This window comes from Pelodiscus sinensis, chromosome 1 (assembly GCF_052426305.1).
Source record: "Pelodiscus sinensis isolate ZL-2025 chromosome 1, ASM5242630v1, whole genome shotgun sequence".
Lineage (NCBI taxonomy): Eukaryota > Metazoa > Chordata > Testudines > Trionychidae > Pelodiscus > Pelodiscus sinensis.
In genome coordinates this window covers 78,593,942-78,614,017 of record NC_143052.1, presented here as the reverse complement: position 1 = coordinate 78,614,017, position 20,076 = coordinate 78,593,942, and the positions used below count along the sequence as shown (strand labels likewise).

Below are 20,076 nucleotides of genomic sequence, written 5' to 3'. Positions count from 1 at the left end.
CAGCATATTGTATGTATAGTTGGGATTATTTTTTCCAATATGCATTACTTTACATTTTTCAGCATTATATTTCATTTGCCATTTTGTTGCCCAGTCACTTAGTTTGGTGCGACCTTTTTGAAGCTCTTCACAATCTGCTTTGGTCTTAACTATCTTGAGCAATTTGATATCATCTGCACATTTTGCCACCTCACCGTTTATCATTTATAAGTACATTGAATAGGATTGGTTCCAGGACAGGCCTCACTAGTTACCTCTCTCCACTCGGAAAACTTATTATTTATTCCTACCCTTTGTTTTCTGTCTTTTAACCATTTATCAATCCATGAAAGGACCTTCCCTCTTATGCCATGACAACGTACTTGGATGTCATTGTAGCTTGAAGGATTAATTTATATTTTAACTTGGTATAGTATTCTTGTTTTCCTGTACTAGGTTAAGGGAGGTTTCTGATATTGCCAAAATGCAAGTTGCAGCTCTGGAGGCACGGCAGCAATCAAGAGAAAAGGAAGTGGCATCCCTTCGAATGCAAGTGTTAGACTATCAGGTCAGGTCAATACTGCTCTTCTTTATTAAGACTTGATAGTTAACTCATTTGTTTTGGAAGAAAGGGTTAAGGATAGAATATTCTTATTTTAGGTTATGAAAGTGCTTCCATGCTATATTGGTGAAATCTTTTACGTCTTCATTAGAAAAAAGATTTCTTTCTTTCTTTCTTTCTTTCTTTCTTTCTTTCTTTCTTTCTTTCTTTCTTTCTTTCTTTCTTTCTTTCTTTCTTTCTTTCTTTCTTTCTTTCTTTCTTTCTTTCATTCATTCATTCATTCATTCATTCATTCATGTGATACTGGACAAAATATGAATTGATGTGAGGCTATTAACGTCCAAAAGAGTTTTTCCATGAACTTTATTGGGAGTAAAATGAGCACTATAATGTGATAATCACTTACAGTTCATGTAAATGTGTTCAATTTTTGTTCTATATTTTGTGGTTTAGGCGCAGTCAGATGAAAAAGCTCTTATTGCAAAATTACATCAGCATATTGTAGCTCTTCAGATTAGCGAGACCACTGCTGTGAGCAAGCTAGAAGCACTTACAACGAAACTGCAAAAGATGGACATTTATAATCTACGCCTAGAACAGAAACTTGATGACAAAGAGCAGAGATTATATTACGCCCGACTAGAAGGGAGAAATAGAGCCAAACATCTACGCCAGACTGTGCAATCTTTGAGGCGACAGTTTAGTGGTGCTCTACCCTTGGCACAACAGGAGAAATTCTCTAAAACCATGATTCAGTTACAGAACGACAAACTAAAAATCATGGAAGAAGTTCAGCATGCCCAGGAAGAGCGTCGAAACATAGAGAACAAAGCAATGGAGATGGAATTAAAAGTAAAAGGCTTAGAAGAATTAATAAGCACATTGAAAGATACAAGAGGAGCCCAAAAGGTTTGATATGTAGATTTTTGTAAATAATTAATTATATGTATGTTTAGTTAAAACTTTAATCTATTGTATACTCTAAATATTTGCTTTAATATATGTCTTCATGATTTCCGAATATGCACTATTGTAACAACCTTTTGTTTTGTTTTTAAAACGTAGGATAATGGCCAGCTTTATTAGTAGATATATAAGGTCTAAGTAGGATCAGCCTTGGTTTTTCTTTAGATTGGAGGCCTCTCAAGAAAATTTAAATGTTGTAGGAACGGGTATTAGAGATTCAATACAGTATGAAATAGAAATCACTGTGCTGTCAGTTCATGGCACAAGTCCCAACTACTTTTGACCATTAAAAATGTCACTTGGGGGGTGGAAGCATAGGAGTAGGGATGTCAATTCAGGCATCCTGGACAAATTCTAATTTGGGTAATTACATTTTGTCTATTTGAGATAATTGTTTTCCAACTGGATGAGACATTCTCACTTTCTGTCCCAACCATTAAGTAATATTGCATTCTCTATTTAAAGACATTTATATTACAATGAGGGGTAAATTGGTCTTTTAGTTTTTAGTCAGTTTGCTAACTTTCTGAGAATTTTTAAACTTATGTAGGTGACAAATATTGCTACTATTTGTATATAATAAATTATTGAATGGTATAGTTTGTTATATACAACTTTTGTGGGTTGTATTGCAAACTTAGTTTCACTTAGAAAAAGATGTACAAATTTCCTAAATGCTTTTTTCATCTATTAAGATGATACTGATAATTAAGTGTATGAACTGTTACTATTTACCAGGTAATTGAATGGCATATGAAAATGGAAGAACTTCGTCTCCAGGAACTTAAACTGAGTCGAGAGTTAGTCAAACAAAAAGAAGAGATGAAATATTTGAATAATATCATTTCTGAATATGAGCGTACAATCAGCAGTCTGGAAGAAGAAATTGTACAGCAGAGCAAGGTATAAACTTCTGCATTTTATATATAGTAGCCCAGTGACTGAGAGTCTGTAGCACCGAAATGCTGGCTGTTCCCTCTGGGTGGCGCTGTTGCTGAAATGCTGGCTGTTCCCTCTGGGCGGCCCGTGCTGCATGGGGAGTGTGCGGACCAAATGGCCGCTTGCTCCCCTGCGGCGACCCGGCTGAGCGGCGCAGAAGTCAGCCGAGCACCACGGTGGGAGGGGAAGGTGGAAGGGGCGGTGACATGCGGCATGACAACGGCTCCAGGCTCCACCCCATGGCCATGAACTTCACTGCCCCGCTCCCCTTCACCTCCCACCATGGCGATCGGCTGACTTCTGCACTGCTTAGCAAGGCCGCCATGTGGGAACAAGCGGTGCAAGCGACCATTTGGGCTACGCGCCCCCCATGGAGCACGGGGAGTGTGGAGCCCAAACTGCCATTTGGGCTCTGCAGTCCCCCAAGTGAGAGACAGGAGAGGAAGGAGAAGTGAAAGAGAGAGACAGAGAAAGAGGCAGGAGGCAGAGGAGAGCTGAGAGAGAGAGAGAGAGTTGGGAGGCAGTAGAAGGAGGAGAGAGGAAGAGAGAAAGAGATGGAATGAGAGACCGGAGGCTCAGGAGAGAAGACCGATGTGGAGGAGAGACCTGAAAATCCCATCTTATGACGGACTAATTGGCTAGTGGTGTTAAAATAACAATATTTTCTGTTTAATAATTCTTTTGTTATATTTAAAAAACTCATAACTTACATGCACTAGATGTATGATACTTAAATGTCTAGTATATATGCTATTATAGTTAAAGATGTTTTACTGTCAGAGGCACATTAGAGAATTTGAAAGAAATTCCAAAGGAGGGGCAAAATCTGCAATGTTGAAGTGAATAGTAAAGTTTTCATTTATATCAAGTGGCTCACAATTTCAATGTAGATCTCTTTAATCAAACTTTTTTTAATAGTTTTATGAAGAGCGGCAGATGGCTTGGGATCAGAGAGAAGTAGAGTTAGAACGTCAACTAGACATATATGACCGTCAGCAAAATGAAATACTAAATACTGCTCGAAAGGTACCTACAATGACGTATAAATAAATTAATAAGTGTATTAATTATTGTTGTCAGAGAAATAATGTTCATATTTGTCCTTTCTGTGCAGTTTGAAGAGGCTACAGGATCAGTTCCAGATCCTAGTTTGCCCCTTCCACAGCAGCTTGAGCTAGCTTTGAGGAAAATCAGAGAGCACATTCGAACAATCCTAGAAACTCGGGTAACCTGCAAATCATTAGAAGAGGTAATTAGATGACTATGCACCTAAACTATTAAAAACCTATGTATAGAACAAGAATAAATATGTTCACCTGAATTTATTTTCTAATGTGTGATATGAGGCATACATAAAGCACCACAGAACAGATCAATATCTCAAGACTGTAAAAAGCTCATTTCTGTGGCTCTTTAGGTATGAAAAAGGTCAAATAGGAAGAAAATTAGAAACAGTTTATATAATTACGGTGCTGATATTGTATACAATTAGTTTTCTTAGTACTAATTAGGTTTAATTAACATTCTGTAGCATTGATTGAATGATTGTTATGTTAAACTTAACAAATGGCATCACTGCTTTCTTAAGAAATATTATCAAAGTAAAAATTAGTTGCATAAATTTCTTCTTAAACACTAAATAAAAAAGTAATCCTTTAAAAAAATATTTGGTATGTAAATACATTGTGCTGTATAAATTCCGCACAGTGAGATACAAATTAAAATGGAGAATTGTTTGGTTTGTAGTGTGCCTAGTAATCACAAGTAGGGAAAACCAAATACAAAATAAATTTTTATTTGTCATTTGATTTGGACATATACTGGCACATTTTGTTGTTAAGAAATATTTCTTTACTTTTTTTAGCATAATGTTTCTATAAGATTAGTAATATTTTTCTTTGTTGTAGAAACTAAAAGAGAAAGAAACTGCACTGTGGAAAGCAGAACAAAATGTTTTATCAAGAGACAGAGTTATAAATGAACTAAGGCTTCGATTACCTGCAACAGAAGAAAGAGAGAGGATAATAGCTGAGCTAGGTAGAAAAGAAAATGATTCAGAATACCATCATGCCCTGAAAGTTGCCCAGCAAACCATTACAAATATGCAGGCAAGACTAAATCAAAAGGAGGAAGTGTTGAAGAAGTATCAGCATCTCCTTGCAAAAGCTAGAGAGGTATATATGCTTTTCATGTTACCTTTTATTATTATTTTACGAGCTTGAGTTAATTTTGTGTTCAGTCCTGCTTTCAGTGAAGGCTTGGCAAAATTCCCATTGACTTCAGTAGGAGCAGTTACTTTCTCACTGCACAAAGGTTAGATTTTGTTAACCTCTTGTATTTGAAAATGTATTATATGTAAACGTTTTCTGACTGTTCTCATTTAGAATTGCTTCAATATGCCAGGATCAGGGAGCAAAATCTCTAGTGATAGATTTATGAAATTAACAAAGAATATAATTCTACATTTTGGTTGTTTGTTGGTGTACTTTTCCTTGGAAAAATTCAGAATTCTCTGCTGTTGTATTTCATTGTGGCCCAGATCATGCAGCAACCTTGGCAATAGTAGACTCTTGCCCGAGTCTCATTACAGGATTCTCACTTGTGACTGTAGTCATGAAAACATTTTATTCATTAGCTATATAAGAACTTTAAAAAAAAAATTTAAGATGAATCTAAACCTTATTAAAGATGTGTCATGTGGTTCGACTTATTTTAGATCAAAGGAAAACCAGTACGCTTCAGAGCTACTTAACCACTTTCTTATTTATTGCAAGCTTTAAGCAGTTAATACAGTTACAAGCCTTAAGAACAATTACTATACAATTTAAATCTTTAATACTATAAATTCTAAAGCAAATAATACAGCGCAAAGCAATGCAAAAGCAGTTACTAAAAGATCTACTATATCCTATAATAAAGTCTAATTCACATACACTTCACCCGTATGCTACCTACAGTGCTGGGGAGGAGGTCTTGTTTCCATCTTTTCCGACCCATAGGAACACCACCTTTGACCAATTGATTACGTATTGTGCAGAATACCTAAAATGCCCAATGTCCTATTTGGGGTACATCCTGCTACTCAGGATGTTGCTGCTATGTGTGCAGTTAACAGTTTCATAGCTGCATCTTCTAATTAACTGGAGCAGTACGTGTGGGTCAATCCTGCCCATTCCCTCCTAGTTCTTACTAAACCCAATTTAGCAAAGAGAGATTTGGTCATTCTAATAATATTTACCAATTGATTATGTATTGTGCAGGATATGTAAAATTCCCAGTGCCCTATTTGGGATACATCCTGCTACTCAGAATGTTGCTGCTATATGCGCAATTAACAGTTTCATGGCTGAATCTCTACTTTTTGCTTATCAGAACAAAAGTACTAGTACCAGGTGCTTGTTCTGTGTTCTTGACGTGGTCTCGCATACCAGGCTTAATCTGCATTGCTATGCAAAACAATTCCTGACTCTCGGGCCTTGCCTGCGTCTTTTGTTACACCAGACTTGAGACAGGCCAGAAATCCACACTTTGGACAAGGCAGACATCACCAGGTATTGCCAAGGCAGGGTAATGCAGCTCCCCCACAAGATGCCAGTTTGATGGTCTGCTTGTCTGATCTGACAAGAGTAAAAGTGATAAGGAAATTAGGTGCATAAACAGAGAATGGAAACAACCAGAAACGGTAAAGAGAATGATATTATCAAAGGAGATGGTACAGAGGAAAGTCAGGAGTACTGATTCTATGGGGAGTATAATAGCATTGGAAACAGTATAAACAGAGGGCAGAGAAGCTTTGATCATGTTTGCACTTCTTGGTGAGGGGGAGGGGTCTCACCCTGAGTGAGAAAGTTACAGTGCAGTATAGTGGCAATATAGACAAGCCCTCAGTGACTCCTATATGACAATGTCAGTTTGTTAAATACTCCTCTGTCTTCGGGTATGTCTACACTACGGCACTAATTCGAACTAATTTAATTCGAATTAGTTAATTCGAACTAAGCTAATTCGAATTAGTGCATCTAGACCTAAAAACTAATTTGAATTAGCATTTTGCTAATTCGAACTAGCACATCCACATTGAGTGGACCCTGAACTGAGGTTAAGGATGGCTGGAGCAGTGCCGGCAGGGCATCAGATTAGGACTTAGAGCGTGGAGCTGCTGTCTCAGGCTAGCCGAGGGCTGTGTTTAAAGGGACCCGACCCCCACCCCGGACAGACAGTTCTCAGGGACTGCAAAGCAGTCCTGGCTTGGAGTGCCCTGAGTGTCCACACTTGGCACATCACAGCACTCGGCCATCAGCCCGGCTGCACTTGCCGCAGGCTGCCATCCAGAGAGGGGGTCAATCGGGAGGCTGCAGTAGAGCTTCCACCCCGAGGAGCCCGCAGAGCCACCCCAGTCCTCCCTATTGGGGGCTTGTACCCCATTCCTCCCTCACCCCCTTCCACTTACCTCTCCCTAGCCCCCCCTTCCTGATGTACAAAATAAAGGACACGTGTGTTCAAAAATAGAAACTCTCTTTATTGAACAAAACTCGGGGAGACTGGGAAAAGGAGGTGGGAGAGGGGAAGAGAGAGGGTGGGAGAGGGGAGGGCAACTAAAATGATCAGGGGTTTGGAACAGGTCCCATATGAAGAGAGGCTAAAGAGACTGGGACTTTTCAGCTTAGAAAAGAGGAGACTGAGGGGGGATAGGATAGAGGTCTATAAAAGCATGAGTGGTGTGGAGAGGGTGCTTAAAGAAAAGTTCTTCATTAGTTCCCATAATAGAAGGACTAGAGGGCACCAAATGAAATGAATGGGTAGCAGGCTTCAAACTAATAACAGAAAGTTGTTCTTCACAAAGCAAATAGTCAACCTGTGGAACTCCTTGCTGCAGGAGGCTGTGAAGGCTAGAACTAGAACAGAGTTTAAAGAGAAGTGGGATAAATTCATGGAGGGTGGGTCCATGGAGTGGTATTAGGCAGAGGGTAGAAATGGTGTCCCTGGCCTCTGTTTGTGGAAGGCTGGAGATGGATGGCACGAGACAAATGGCTTGGTCATTGTTTCTGTCCATCCCCTCCAGGGTTCCTAGTGTTGGCCGCTGGCGGCAGACAGGCTACTGGGCTAGATGGACCTTTGGTCTGACCCAATACGGCCATTGTAAGCTCAGAGCTCAGGGTCGGGGGTGTCACTGGACCACCCTGATTTTCATGCACACCTGCTCCTGGGTGGCCAGGCTGGCAGCTGGCAGCTCTCCTGCCCGAGGTCCACGATGTCTGCACTATCCCAGGCGGGTGCCCGCCTTTTGCGGTCCCGGGCAAGCTCCCGGGAGCCACCAGCCTGGTCCCGGGAAGAGGTGGAGGGCTGGGTGGCAGCGGGTGGCTGGTTCGTGCCGTGACAGGTGCAGGGTCTGCTGGCTGGGTGCTGGCAGGCCCTTTAAGGGCTCCAGGGCCGGGAGGGGGGCAGACGAGTTTCCCTGGTGGTGCCCAGAGTGGCCACCAGGGAAAGCTGGGGAGGGCTAGCCTCCCACTAGTACGAATGAAGTGGCTACACAGCCCTTAATTCGAACTACTTAATTCGAACTAGGCGTTAGTCCTCGTAGAATGAGGTTTACCTAGTTCGAATTAAGTTCGAACTAGCGGTTTGCCTGTGTAGCGCCTATCAAAGTTAATTCGAACTAACGTCTGTTAGTTCGAATTAACTTTGTAATGTAGACATACCCTTCCTGACTGAACAAGGAGTGTCCTCTGGTGCTCTTCCTGTGATCACAAAATAAATGAAAATACAGAACATTACAGTCTCAGTCTCCAAGCTTTGTCTTTCAATTTAAGAATTAAGAAAGGGAAAATTATGTCTTTCTGGGTATTTGCACATTTTCTGAAAAATGTAATATGTTTACTTACTAATAAATTTGAATTTATTGAGAGGCCTAATTTAACATTGCATTCATGTAATTTTTGGCGCTTGATGTCTTTCTTTTCTCGCCTAGAAAAATGTTTCATAATAATGAAATTACTTTAACTCCTTAGTGCTTATATTTGTTTGCCATTGATAGAATATGAATTGAGGAAATCCTATTCCAAAGAGTCAAGTAATTAGTGTGAAAAGTTAATGGATGTAACATGCATATAAACATTTTCATTTTGTGCTAATAGGAACAAGAGGAAATTGCAAAGAAACATGAAGAAGACCTCCGGGTTCTACATCAGAAGTTAGATTTGCATGCTGATAGTTCACTTAATAAATTCAAACAAACTGCTTTGGTAGGTTTTTTTTATTTGTTTGGGGTGGGAGATTTTATTCAGAGTTGTACATTTGTTTGTTGTTGTTTTGTTTTTGTATTTTGAAAATTATTTGAAAATTAACCCTCCACATCAAAGGAGCAGCTTTTCAGTTCAAGATACTACAAACATGAAGATAAATAAGTGTGACTGTCATTACATTAATGTATTATTATTATTATTATTATTACTACTACTACTCTTGATGAACATGAAATTGAAAGAATTTGAGAAAGACAAGTGAGAAAATAAAGGTCAATAAATAAACTTCAGAGTAATCATTGTTCAATGTGACCGGTTCTAGAGTGAGCCCTTGGACATGCTGATGCCTTTTATTTTCTCTCTCTTTTTTTAATCTTCTACTGTAAATAAAATAAGCTCCATCTTAATTATTCTTTTTCTAAAGGACTGACCACCTATATTTAACTAGTTATATAACTAGTCCTCAGCTAAAGAGGCCACTTACTAGTGTTTTGTATGGCTAACATTTGACTATTAAGAATCACATCACTGGCTATAAAATATAATGTAAAAGTTGCTGCTTGGTTATGTTTACGATTAAATTTAACATAATGAAATGACTGCAGAACTTCACCGTATAAGGTGTAGAATATTTAATATGAAGACTATTCTGTTTTTACAGGAGTTAATGAAAAAGTCTTCTTTATCAGTTCCCACAAACAAACATTTCATTCGTCTAGCTGAGATGGAGCAAACGGTAGTGGAACAAGACAACTCTCTTGCTTTGCTTCTAAGCAAATTAAAGAAAACATCATCTGATTTAGAGAAACAAAAACAAGTAACACTATTAAAAATCAGAGAGTTTGAAAACATCAAGGCTCAGTAAGTATTGAGATATACAATTATTACAATTCAAGTAATAATTAGATTGGACCAATCAACTGCAAGTCTAAATTTATTACTGTGTCATTTAAGATTATTATTGAATTGCATACGCTTTATTGACAGTTTATTAATATGACTGAAGAAACTAACCTAGCTGTTTATAATACCACAACTGTAACTAAAATACATATTGTCTGGCTTGTCATCAAATGTATAATTTGAAAATGTATTTCATTTCTCTCCCTTATTGAATGCTTTCTTCTTCATTACATTTTTGGTGCACAGAATGTAAGGTTTTGAATTGTCAGAAATATTTTCTTGTATATTTTAAATAGCATTCTGTACTTCCTGCACAACAAAGATTGAAAGTCATGAACATTTAGCCTATATGATAGGTTTAAGAAAAGGAAAATGTTATCTACTCTTGTTTGCTTTACTCATGTGAGTTTTTCCACTGATACTGTGCTTTTGATCACTGTTTGGTATTAATTCAGGAATTGGTATAGAGTCATAGAATACTAGGACTGGAAGGTACCTCAAGAGGTCATCGAGTCCAGTCCCCTTCCCTCATGGCAGGACCCAGTACTGTCTAGACCATCCCCGATAGACATTTATCTAACCTATTCTTAAATATCTCCAGTAATGGAGATTCCACAAACACCCTAGCCAATTTATTCCAGTGTTTAACCACCCTGACAGGAACTTTTTCCTAATGTCCAACCTAAACCTCCCTTGCTGCAGTTTAAGCCCATTGCTTCTTGTTCTATCCTCAGAGGCCAGCAAAAACAAGTTTTCTCCCTCCTCCTTGTGACACCCTTTTAGATACCTGAAAACTGCTATCATGTCCCTTCTCAATCTTCTATTTTCCAAACTAAACAAGCCCAGTTCTTTCAGTCTTCCTTCATAGGTCATGTTATCTAGACCTTTAATCATTCTTGTTGCTCTTCTCTGGACCCTCTCCAATTTCTCCATATTTTTCTTGAAATGCGGTGCCCAGAACTGGACACAATAGTCCAACTGAGGCCTAATCAGTGCAGAGTAGAGTGGAAGAATGATTTTTCATGTCTTGCTCACAACACACCTGTTAATGCATCCTAGAATCATGTTGGCTTTTTTTGCACACTGTTGACTCAAATTTAGCTTGTGGTCCACTATAACCCCTAGATCCCTTTCTGCCGTACTCCTTCCTAGACAGTCACTTCCCATTCTGTATGTGTGAAACTGATTGTTCCTTTCTAAGTGGAGCACTTTGCATTTGTCCTTATTAAACTTCATCCTGTTTACCTCAGACCATTTCTCCAATTTGTCCAGATCATTTTGAATTATGACCCTGTCATCCAAAGCAGTTGCAACCCCTCTAAGCTTGGTATCCTCTCTAAACTTAATAAGCAGGGCTCGACAAATTATACAATCTACTCGCCCATGGCGAGTAGATTGTAACCCGGAAGACCCGGGTTCGGGCAATCTGTGCATGCGCAGAACAATCTACACATGCGCAGATCGCCGGACAGCGTGGCATTGTGAAGCATTAATAACTACTCTCTGAGTATGATTATCCAGCCAGTTATGCACCCACCTTATAGTAGAGCCATCTGAGTTGTATTTGCCTAGTTTATTGATATGAATATCATGCGAGACCATATCAAACGCCTTAGTTAAGTCTAGGTATACCACATCCACCGCTTCTCCCTTATCCACAAGACTCATTATCCTATCAAAGAAAGCTATCAGATTGGTTTGGCATGATTTGTTCTTTACAAATCTATGCTGGCTATTCCCTGTCATCTTACCACCTTCCAAGTGTTTGCAGATGATTTCCTTAATTACTTGCTCCATTATTCTTTATGGCACAGAAGTTAAACTGACTGGTCTGTAGTTTCCTGGGTTGTTTTTATGTCTCTTTTTATTGATGGGCACTATATTTTCCCTTTTCCAATCTTCTGGAATGTCTCCTATCTTCCATGATTTTCCAAAGATGATAGCTAAAGGCTCAGATACCTCCTCTATCAGTTTCTTAAGTATTCTACGATGCATTTCATCAGGCCCTGGTGACTTGCAGACATCTAGCTTTTCTAAGTTATTTTTAATTTGTTCTTTTTTTAAATTTTATCTTCTAAACCTACCCCCTTCCCATTAGCATTCACTATTCAGGCATCCCTTCATCAGACTTCTCGGTGAAGACTGAAACAAAGAAGTCATTAAGCATCTCTGCCATTTCCAAGTTTCCTGTTACTGTTTCCCTCTCCTCACTGAGCAATGGGCAAACCCTGTCCTTGGTCTTCCTCTTGCTTCTAATATATTTATAGAATGTCTTCTTTTTTCCGTTTAAGCCTGTAGCTAGTTTGAACTTGCTTTGTGCCTTTGTCTTTCTAATCTTGCCCCTGCATCCCTGTATGTATTGTTTATATTCATCCTTTGTAATTTGACCAAGTTTCCATTTTTTATATCGACAAACACACTAACACGGAGGGGCTTGTATCCAAATACGGTCTTCCCCTTCCTCGAAAGGTGAACGCCATCTGTGCTTAGCAATGCTTCCTGGAATAGCATCCCATGGTCGAAGAAGCCAAAGCCCTCCTGGTGACACCATCTTCGCAGCCAGGCATTCACTTCCAGGATGCACCTGTCTCTGCCTGGGCCCCTACCTTTGACCAGAAGGATTGAAGAGAATACCACCTGCGCTCCAAACTCCTTCACCTGTACTCCCAGAGCTGTGTAGTCACTCTTGATCTGCTTAGTGTCACACCTCTCAGTATCATTAGTGCCCCCATGGTGAGTAGCATGGGGTAGTAGTCAGAGGGCTGGATAATCCTCGACAATGCCTCCGTAACGTCTCAGATACGGGTCTCCGGCAGGCAGCATACCTCCTGAGATGACATGTCAGGGCATCAGATGGGCTCCTCCATCCCCCTCAGAAGAGAGTCTCCGACCACCACTACCCTACGTTTCCTATTCGCAGTGGTGGCAGCAGACCTCCCAGCCTTGGGGGTACGAGGCTTCTCCTTTGTTGTAGAGGGTGATTCCTTATCTCCTGTATCAAGAAGAGCATAACGGTTTCTTAGTACCACGGTGGGAGGGTTTGGAGCAGGGGTGGAGCACTGCCTGCTGCCAGAAGTAACCAGCTGCCAGTGTCTACCCTGAGCCGTCTCCTCCTCCACCAGTGGTGTGTCAGCAGTTCTGTGTACTGGGACAGCTACCTCAGCTGTCTCCACATGAACACTGTCCAGGAATTGTTAGTGGATTCGGATGCTCTTCAACCTAGCCACCTCCTTCTGTAGCTCTCCCATCTGTTGCCTGAGCAATTCCACCAGCGGACACCTTTCACATTGGATGGTCCCCCCAGCCTGGATATCGATAAGTGGGAATTGCAAGCCACAGTCCCTGCAAAGCCACACCAGGATCTGGGTAGAGGCATTCACTGAGGAAGTGGGTCTGGCCCACGAAAGCTCATCACCTAATAAACCATCTTGTTAGTCTTTAAAGTGCTGCATAGTCCTGTCTTTTGTTTCATGCCTATCAATAGAGCTCTGTGGATTAGTGGATACCAATTTCTATCTGTGGATATCCGCATCAACAGGCTCATATTCGTATGCACATAGAGCTCTGTTGGAGGCCATTTTACAAGTGAAACGTAGCTGAAATTATGACAAATGTGTAATATTTTTCAGCCTTTTCTAATCCAGCCGGAGTTTACTAAATTAAGTACTTCATGGCATTGCTGTTTATTACATTGTTTTATTAGGCTTGAAGAAAAGCATGTAGCTGAAGTGAAAAAGATGAAAGATGAAGCAAATGAATTGAGGAACCTGTTGTCTCAGAAAGCAGTTGAATTTCTGCAAGTAAAAACTGAGTTAGAGGCCCAGAAAGAAGCAAATAACAGAGCACCAACAACTACAATGAAAAACCTAGTAGAAAGGCTGAAAACCCAGTTAGCCTTAAAAGAGAAACAGCAGAAAGTAAGTAATCTAAATTTATTTTATTACATAGCATCTATCATGAAGACACAAAATTGATGTAAAAACAAATAACTATGAAAATTATGTATAGCAAACATTTCCAAATTTTTTTCAGAAATGCCATTAATGTGTTTAAGAGATAGACAAAGAATACATGAAAATTGCCCTTTTATGGAGATATATTAGGGCTGTATAGCTTGTTGTAGAAAAACAAAATGGAGTTTGACATAGAATTTAACTTCTCTGTAATTTATGAAGCTAAGTTCATTGTTATGCTTCATCTGCTTTGTGCTTTTTAAACTTGGATTAACTGACCAACTAAGCTGCATTGATTAGATTTTGTGTTGACATAGTGTTTCATACCAGTGAACCTTGCTCATCATTGTAAATATAGTAGCCCAGTGTCTGTGAGTCTGTAATGCCCAAATGCTGGCTGTTCCCTCTGGGGGGGAGGGGGGGGCGGGGGCGCTGTTGCTTGAAATGCTGGCTGTTCCCTCTGGGCGGCGCTGTTGCCTGAAATGCTGGCTGTTCTCTTTGAGCGGCCCATGCTGCATGGAGAGTGCGGAGCCCAAACGGTCGCTTGCACCACTTGCTCCCACGCGGCGGCCCAGCTGAGCGGCGCAGAAGTCAGCTGAGCGCCACGGCGGGAGGGGAAGGGGGACGGGGCAGTGACGTGCGGTGTGACAGCAGCTCCTGGCCCCGCCCCCTGGCCGTTAATGTCACCGCCCCACACCCTTCACCTCCTGCAATGGCGCTCGGCTGACTTCTGCGCCGCTCAGCTGGGCCACCGTGTGGGAGCAAGTGGCGCAAGCGACCGTTTGGGCTCCGTGCTCTCCATGCAACATGGGGAGTGAGGAGCCCAAACGGCTGTTTGGGCTCCGCAGTCCCCCGAGTGAGAGGCAGGAGGGGGAGGAGAAGAGACAGAGAGAGAGAAGTAGGAGGCAGAGGAGAGCTGAGAGACAGAGAGGGGGAAGCAGTAGGAGGAGGAGAGAGAGACAGCTGGAGCAAGAGACCGGAGGCTCAGGAGAGAAGACCGACGTGGAGGAGAGACCTGAAAATTCCGTCTTATGACGGGCTAATTGGCTAGTTGTAAATAATATGTGAAGATGCCAATAGAGTATATGAATTGTGATGTTAGTATGGAATACAGTTGCATAATTTAACATATGTGAAAGGTAGTACATTTTTATTCCCTTTAGCTATTTTTAACATTCATTTTCAGCAACTTACAAACAGATTTGTTGATATTTTCAGGCATTGAGTAAAGCACTTCTGGAGCTTCGTGCAGAAATGACTGATAATGCAGAGCAGCAGATTATTTCTTTAGCATCACAAAAAGAGGCGTACATGAATGTTCAGCAGATTGTTGACAAACAAACAAAGGAGCTCACAGTAAGCACTAATTAACTTCCTTATACAGTGTTCTATGTTGTATTCTTAGTTGAAAAGAGAACAGTATTTATAATTTTGAGTATTGTAATAATTAATGTTGTACTGTCAAAAGGGAGTGAACAGAGCAGGTGTTCTTTCTCCTGTCATCCATTTCGAGCCCCTGACAAATAGAGGCTAGACACACCATTCCTACCCATTCTGGCTAATAATGGACCTATCCTCCATGAATGTATCTAGTTCTTTATTGAATCCTGTTAAAACCCAGGTCTTCATAACATCCTCTGGCAAGGAATTCCACAGACTGTCCGAGTACTGCATGAAGAAAAACTTCCTTTTGTTTGTTTTAAACCTGCTGCCTATTAATTTCATTTGGTGACCCCTAGTTCGTATGTAATGGGAACCAGTAAATAACTTTTCCTTATTCACTTTCTCCATACCCGTCATGATTTTATAGAGCTCTGTCATATCCCTCCTTAGACTCCTCTTTTCTAAGCTGAAAGCTCTCAGTCTTTTTAATCTCTCTTCATAGGACACCCATTCCAAACCCCTAATAATTTTTGTTTCCCTTTTTTGAACCTTTTCCAATGCCAATATATCTTTTTAAAAGATGAGGCAATCACATCTATAAGCAGTATTCAAGATGTTGCTGTACTATGGATTTATATAGAGGCAATAAGAAATTCTCTATTTTATTCTCTCTCCCTTTTTGAATGATTCCTAACATTCTGTTTGGTTTTTTTGACTAGTGCTGCACATTGAGTGGATGTTTTCAGAGAGCTATTCACAATGACTCCGAGATCTGTCTTTTGAGTAGTTGTAGCTAAATTAGTCTCCATCATTTTGTATTAATAGCCGGGATTATTTTTTCTAATATGCATTGCCTTGCATTTAGCAACATTAAAATTCATTTGCCATTTTGTTGCCCACTCACCTAGTTTTATAAGATGCTTTTGAAGCTCTTCACAGTCTGATTAGGTTTTAACTATCTTGTGCAGTTTGGTATAATCTGCCAATTTTTCCACCTCACTCTTTGCTCCTTTCTCCAGATCTATAGGAACTTACAAATGGTCTTCTTAGTGATTATTTAAACATAGTACATTATCTAAATATAGTTGATAATATATGAAATAACTGAGTTGAGGAATGTCTATGGAATCCAGGAAATATACCTCCTTAACCTCAATATAGCTGTTTTACTTAGTTGGGAACCCTGAAAATAACACTTTTTAATTTATTTTTATAGTCTCACATAGAGGAATTAAATGAGCAACTTACAAAATTTAAAGATGCCCTTAAAGTAAGTAAAACCAAAGAGAGCTCTTTGTTAGATGAAATGGATGATTTAAACCAAGAACTTCAGAAGAAGCAAAAAGCCATTACTAAAGTACTAAAAGAAAAAGAAGAAATGGAAAAAGAAAGTGAAGAACTGAAAAAACGGATAAAAAGACTAACAAACAGCATACAGGTACTCTTAGTTTTTATTATTGTAAAAATCTAGACATTCAGTCAGATATCCTTTTATGAATGTACTGTTTTTGTAAGACTAAATATGATTATCAGGCAGACGGACCAATAGCAATGGGGAGATTTTGGAGATTGGAGGCAACAGATGCCAGACAGTGCTGTAGGTCTGCCAGCAAACTGTTGACTAGCACCTCTGTGACAGATGTCAAATGTTGATAGGGTCTGAAATAGGTTCCTTGAATAAAATGAATGAAAGCTGCAGTAGATGGCTTGTGGAATTCACAGCTTGCAAGAAGAGACAACTTAAGTTATTGCAGATTGAAGGGCCCTCTTTTCTTCTTGCAGTAGGAGGTCAAGAGTATTTAAAGATGAGCTGAAAACCTAGGTGCGTATGCTGAGAAAGGTCTTGCTCTTGGTGTTAGTTAGGGATGTGAACAACTAGTTGACTCTCCAATAAGCAATTGCTTATCGGATAGTCGGCACGCTAGTCGACTAGTCACTTCCTCCCCCCTTGCTGCCTCTATCGGAAAGAGGCAGCAAGAATGGGGAAAAGAGGTGGGGTGCTTCAAAGTGACACGGTGCTCCCCATGGCATTCCAAAGTGGCAGCATTTCATGGAGCCAGGGGTCAGCAGAGCACTTAGAGCCCTAGCTGACCCCAGGCTCCATGCGATACTGCCGCTTTGAAATGCCGCAGGAGCCTGGGGCCTGCGGGGGACTGCTTTAGTCCCCCGCTGGTCTCATGCTCCTGTGACGAAGCGAGGCAGCCCCGCACTGAACCTACAGGGCCCAGCCAGGGTTACCTGGCTGCAGAGGCCCCTCCCCCACAGCTCTATCGAGCATGCCCGGGCTGCAGCAGGGCTATAAAAGCCTGGGGAAAGACTCAGTCTGGAGAGACGGCCGGAGGAGAAGGACCGGGGCAGGGAGCTCCCTCTCAGCTGTTGCTGGGGACGCCAGGAGAGGCGGAGAAGGACGCGGAGGCGAGTTGGGGCAACCCCGGGACTACTGACTGAGGGGACGCTGGCACGGAGCTCGCAGCCAGCTGGGCAGGTACAGGGGAAGGCACCCCTGGGGACTGGGTAGGAAGTTGCCCAGGGCAGGAGTGGGAGCTGCCTCTCCCGCCCAGAGAACCTCTGTGCGTTTCAGCCGGACTGGCTCGCCGAGGGAGTGACCCGTTACCCGGTCGCTCACAGGGCCCTGGGCTGGGACCCGGTGGAGTAGGGTGGGCCCAGGTCCCCCTACCCGGGGGTGTGCCCCGCTATAACCCCTGAACTGCATTGTGACTGCGCTGTGGACTCAGGCCAGAGGGCCTAGGCCTTGTTTAAAGGGCCAGCTACAAACTGCATTGTGACTGCGCTGTGGACTCAGGCCAGAGGGCCTAGGCCTTGCTTAAAGGGCCAGCTATAGACTGTGGTATGGACTCAGGCCGGAGGGCCTAGGCCTTGCTTATAGGGCCAGCTATAAACTGCATCGTAGTGGTGTTGGGGACTCAGGCGGGAGGGACCCGCCACAGCTCCCCACAGCGCTTTCACCTTTGAAGTGTAGAAACAGCCTTGTGGTTAGCGGTGACATGGTTACTAAAATGCTCCCCTTTGGGGCAAAGGCAGTAGCCAGTCTTGTGCACTCACTCTTGACTCCCAGCCCCACTCCTGGGGAACTCCCTGCCATCCCACGCTCTGTATGAGAGGCAGCAGCACAGGGCGGCAGGCAGAGGTGATTCACAAGAGGAGTCATTTTAAAAATCAGCTCCCTGCACATACCGGCTCCCACTTGATACAGAGACAGCAGCGTGGGGCTGCAGCAGCCCCTGTCCATGAGGAGGCCCAAGCTCTCCATGTACTGAGGCTGCTGAGCATCCCACCAGATCTCCCACCCCTCCCTTGTGCTGCTACCTCTGATACAGAGGCAATAGCGTGGGTTGGGGAGACAGGTGGTTCCATGGAGTAGGTTCTTGTTAGCAGGTGCTAACCATCCCTAATGACAATTTAATACCATATTAGGCCCAAATAAATGCTTTGTGGTGTTCTGAGACATTTTTAGCTGTGACTGCCAATTAAAGTGAATTAAAAGTTAACGAAGTTGTAGTGCACTTTGAGGGTATGTCTACACTACCACCCTAGTTTGAACTAGGGTGGTTAATGTAGTCAATGTATTTAAATATCCCGGGCTTCATTTGCATCTTGCCGGGCGCCGCGATTTTTAAATCCCCGGTAGTTCGGACTCTGTGCCCGCGGCTACACACGGCACGGAGTAGGTAGTTCGAATTAGGCTTTCTAATTCGAACTACCGTTACACCTCGTTCCTCGTTCTAGGACCTGCCAGTTTCCTTACTTTCTTCTGTCCTCCTCTTCTCAATACATGCTATACATAGCAGATCATTTAATGCTAATGGTAATGCAATTCCCAGAAGTCTTTGGATGGATTACTCTCAGAAATGTAAACAGCAGGTATTGGTGCTAATTTATTTTTGTCAAATGAATATGGTCTTAAAATGTTTATAAATTCTCTGTGTATTGTCTGTGCACTGTAGAAAAATATTTCTAAGGTCTTGTCTACATTATGCGGTGGATCGATGCTGCAGCAGTTGATCCACTGCCCTTTGATTTATTGTGTATGTTGAAGATGTGATATATCGATCGCCGAGAGCACTCCCGTTCTTCTTCGAGTGCTTGCTCATGTCCATTCTGATTAGGTGTATGCGCGCCGCGTGCACGGATTCCGGAGCTTTTTTCCCTTAGCAGTATCCATAGGGCCAGCAGGGAGCCCCCTGGAGTGGCGCTGGTATACCGGTGCATATATATCCCTACTGGCCCCTCCACCCCCTCAGTTCCTTCTTACCACCCATGACGGTAGCTGGAGCATGCTTCAGGCTGATAGCCTATCTCTTAGCAGCTTATTTCTTATCTGTTGTATTATAGTTCTAGTTGAAGTTTTTATCTAGTTAAGTAGTTGTTAAGTGTTGTAAATATTTAGTTAGATAGGGGAGCAGTGGAACCCTCCCGTGAGGGGAGGGCATGCCAGGGCCCCAGGGCTTTAAACCCTGTGCTTCCTGCTCCAAACCTATGCCCTGCAGAGATCCCCACTCCAACTGCTTAAAGTCTCTGGGTGAGGCCCATCAAGCTGAAAGCTTTGTAAGAGCTTTAAGCCCCGGACCAAGAAGGAGAGGGACTCCCGGCTGAAACTCCTACTAATGGAGTTGGCACTGCAGCCTCAGAGCGAGGAGCGGCCTCACTCTGCCTGCAGCGCACCGTCGGCGGCACCCCCGTCGGACAACAAGGCACCAAGGCGCAGATCGCAGTCCCCGGTGCCGAGGACCTCCAAGAGCTCGAGGGGACGCTCGGCAGAGAGGAGTGCCCAGAAGGTGCGCCCTAAGGAGGGGCACCTTTCTTCTAAGGCCTCCAAAAAGAGGCGCAGCCCGGATAAGGGCAAGAGCCCGGGGCAGCCCGTGGGGCTAGGAGAGGTCCGTCAGCCCTCCACCCCAGAAACCTTTGAGGTGGCCCGGGACCTCATTCACATTGCTGTGGATGAAGGAGAGGGCCTGGTGCCGCAGGAGCGGACCGCGCCGGCACCGGCCTTAAGTGCCCCCCAACAGGCTATGGCTGGGTCATGGGACCCTCTGGGCGAAGGGCAGGCCTTGGCCCAGCAGCAGTTTTTTCCCGGTGCTGGGAAGAACACCTGCACCGAAGCCGGGACGAACGCCGGCACCGACCCCGG

At 42.6% G+C, this 20,076-nt stretch overlaps 1 protein-coding gene across 3 annotated transcripts in view; it reads left to right on the top strand.

Moving 5' to 3' along the window:
* The window catches only part of CEP290 (centrosomal protein 290), a 125,512-nt gene that overhangs the window by 63,227 nt on the left and 42,209 nt on the right, over positions 1-20,076 (top strand). For all 3 annotated transcript variants that reach the window (XM_006114000.5, XM_089780184.1, XM_075932784.2), the window contains 11 exons: positions 436-547; positions 995-1,450; positions 2,246-2,410; positions 3,365-3,472; positions 3,561-3,695; positions 4,354-4,620; positions 8,581-8,688; positions 9,350-9,549; positions 13,295-13,508; positions 14,763-14,900; positions 16,144-16,365. In XM_006114000.5, the coding sequence (XP_006114062.3) occupies positions 436-547; positions 995-1,450; positions 2,246-2,410; positions 3,365-3,472; positions 3,561-3,695; positions 4,354-4,620; positions 8,581-8,688; positions 9,350-9,549; positions 13,295-13,508; positions 14,763-14,900; positions 16,144-16,365 (2,125 nt within the window). The remainder of the gene's footprint in view (positions 1-435; positions 548-994; positions 1,451-2,245; positions 2,411-3,364; positions 3,473-3,560; positions 3,696-4,353; positions 4,621-8,580; positions 8,689-9,349; positions 9,550-13,294; positions 13,509-14,762; positions 14,901-16,143; positions 16,366-20,076) is intronic.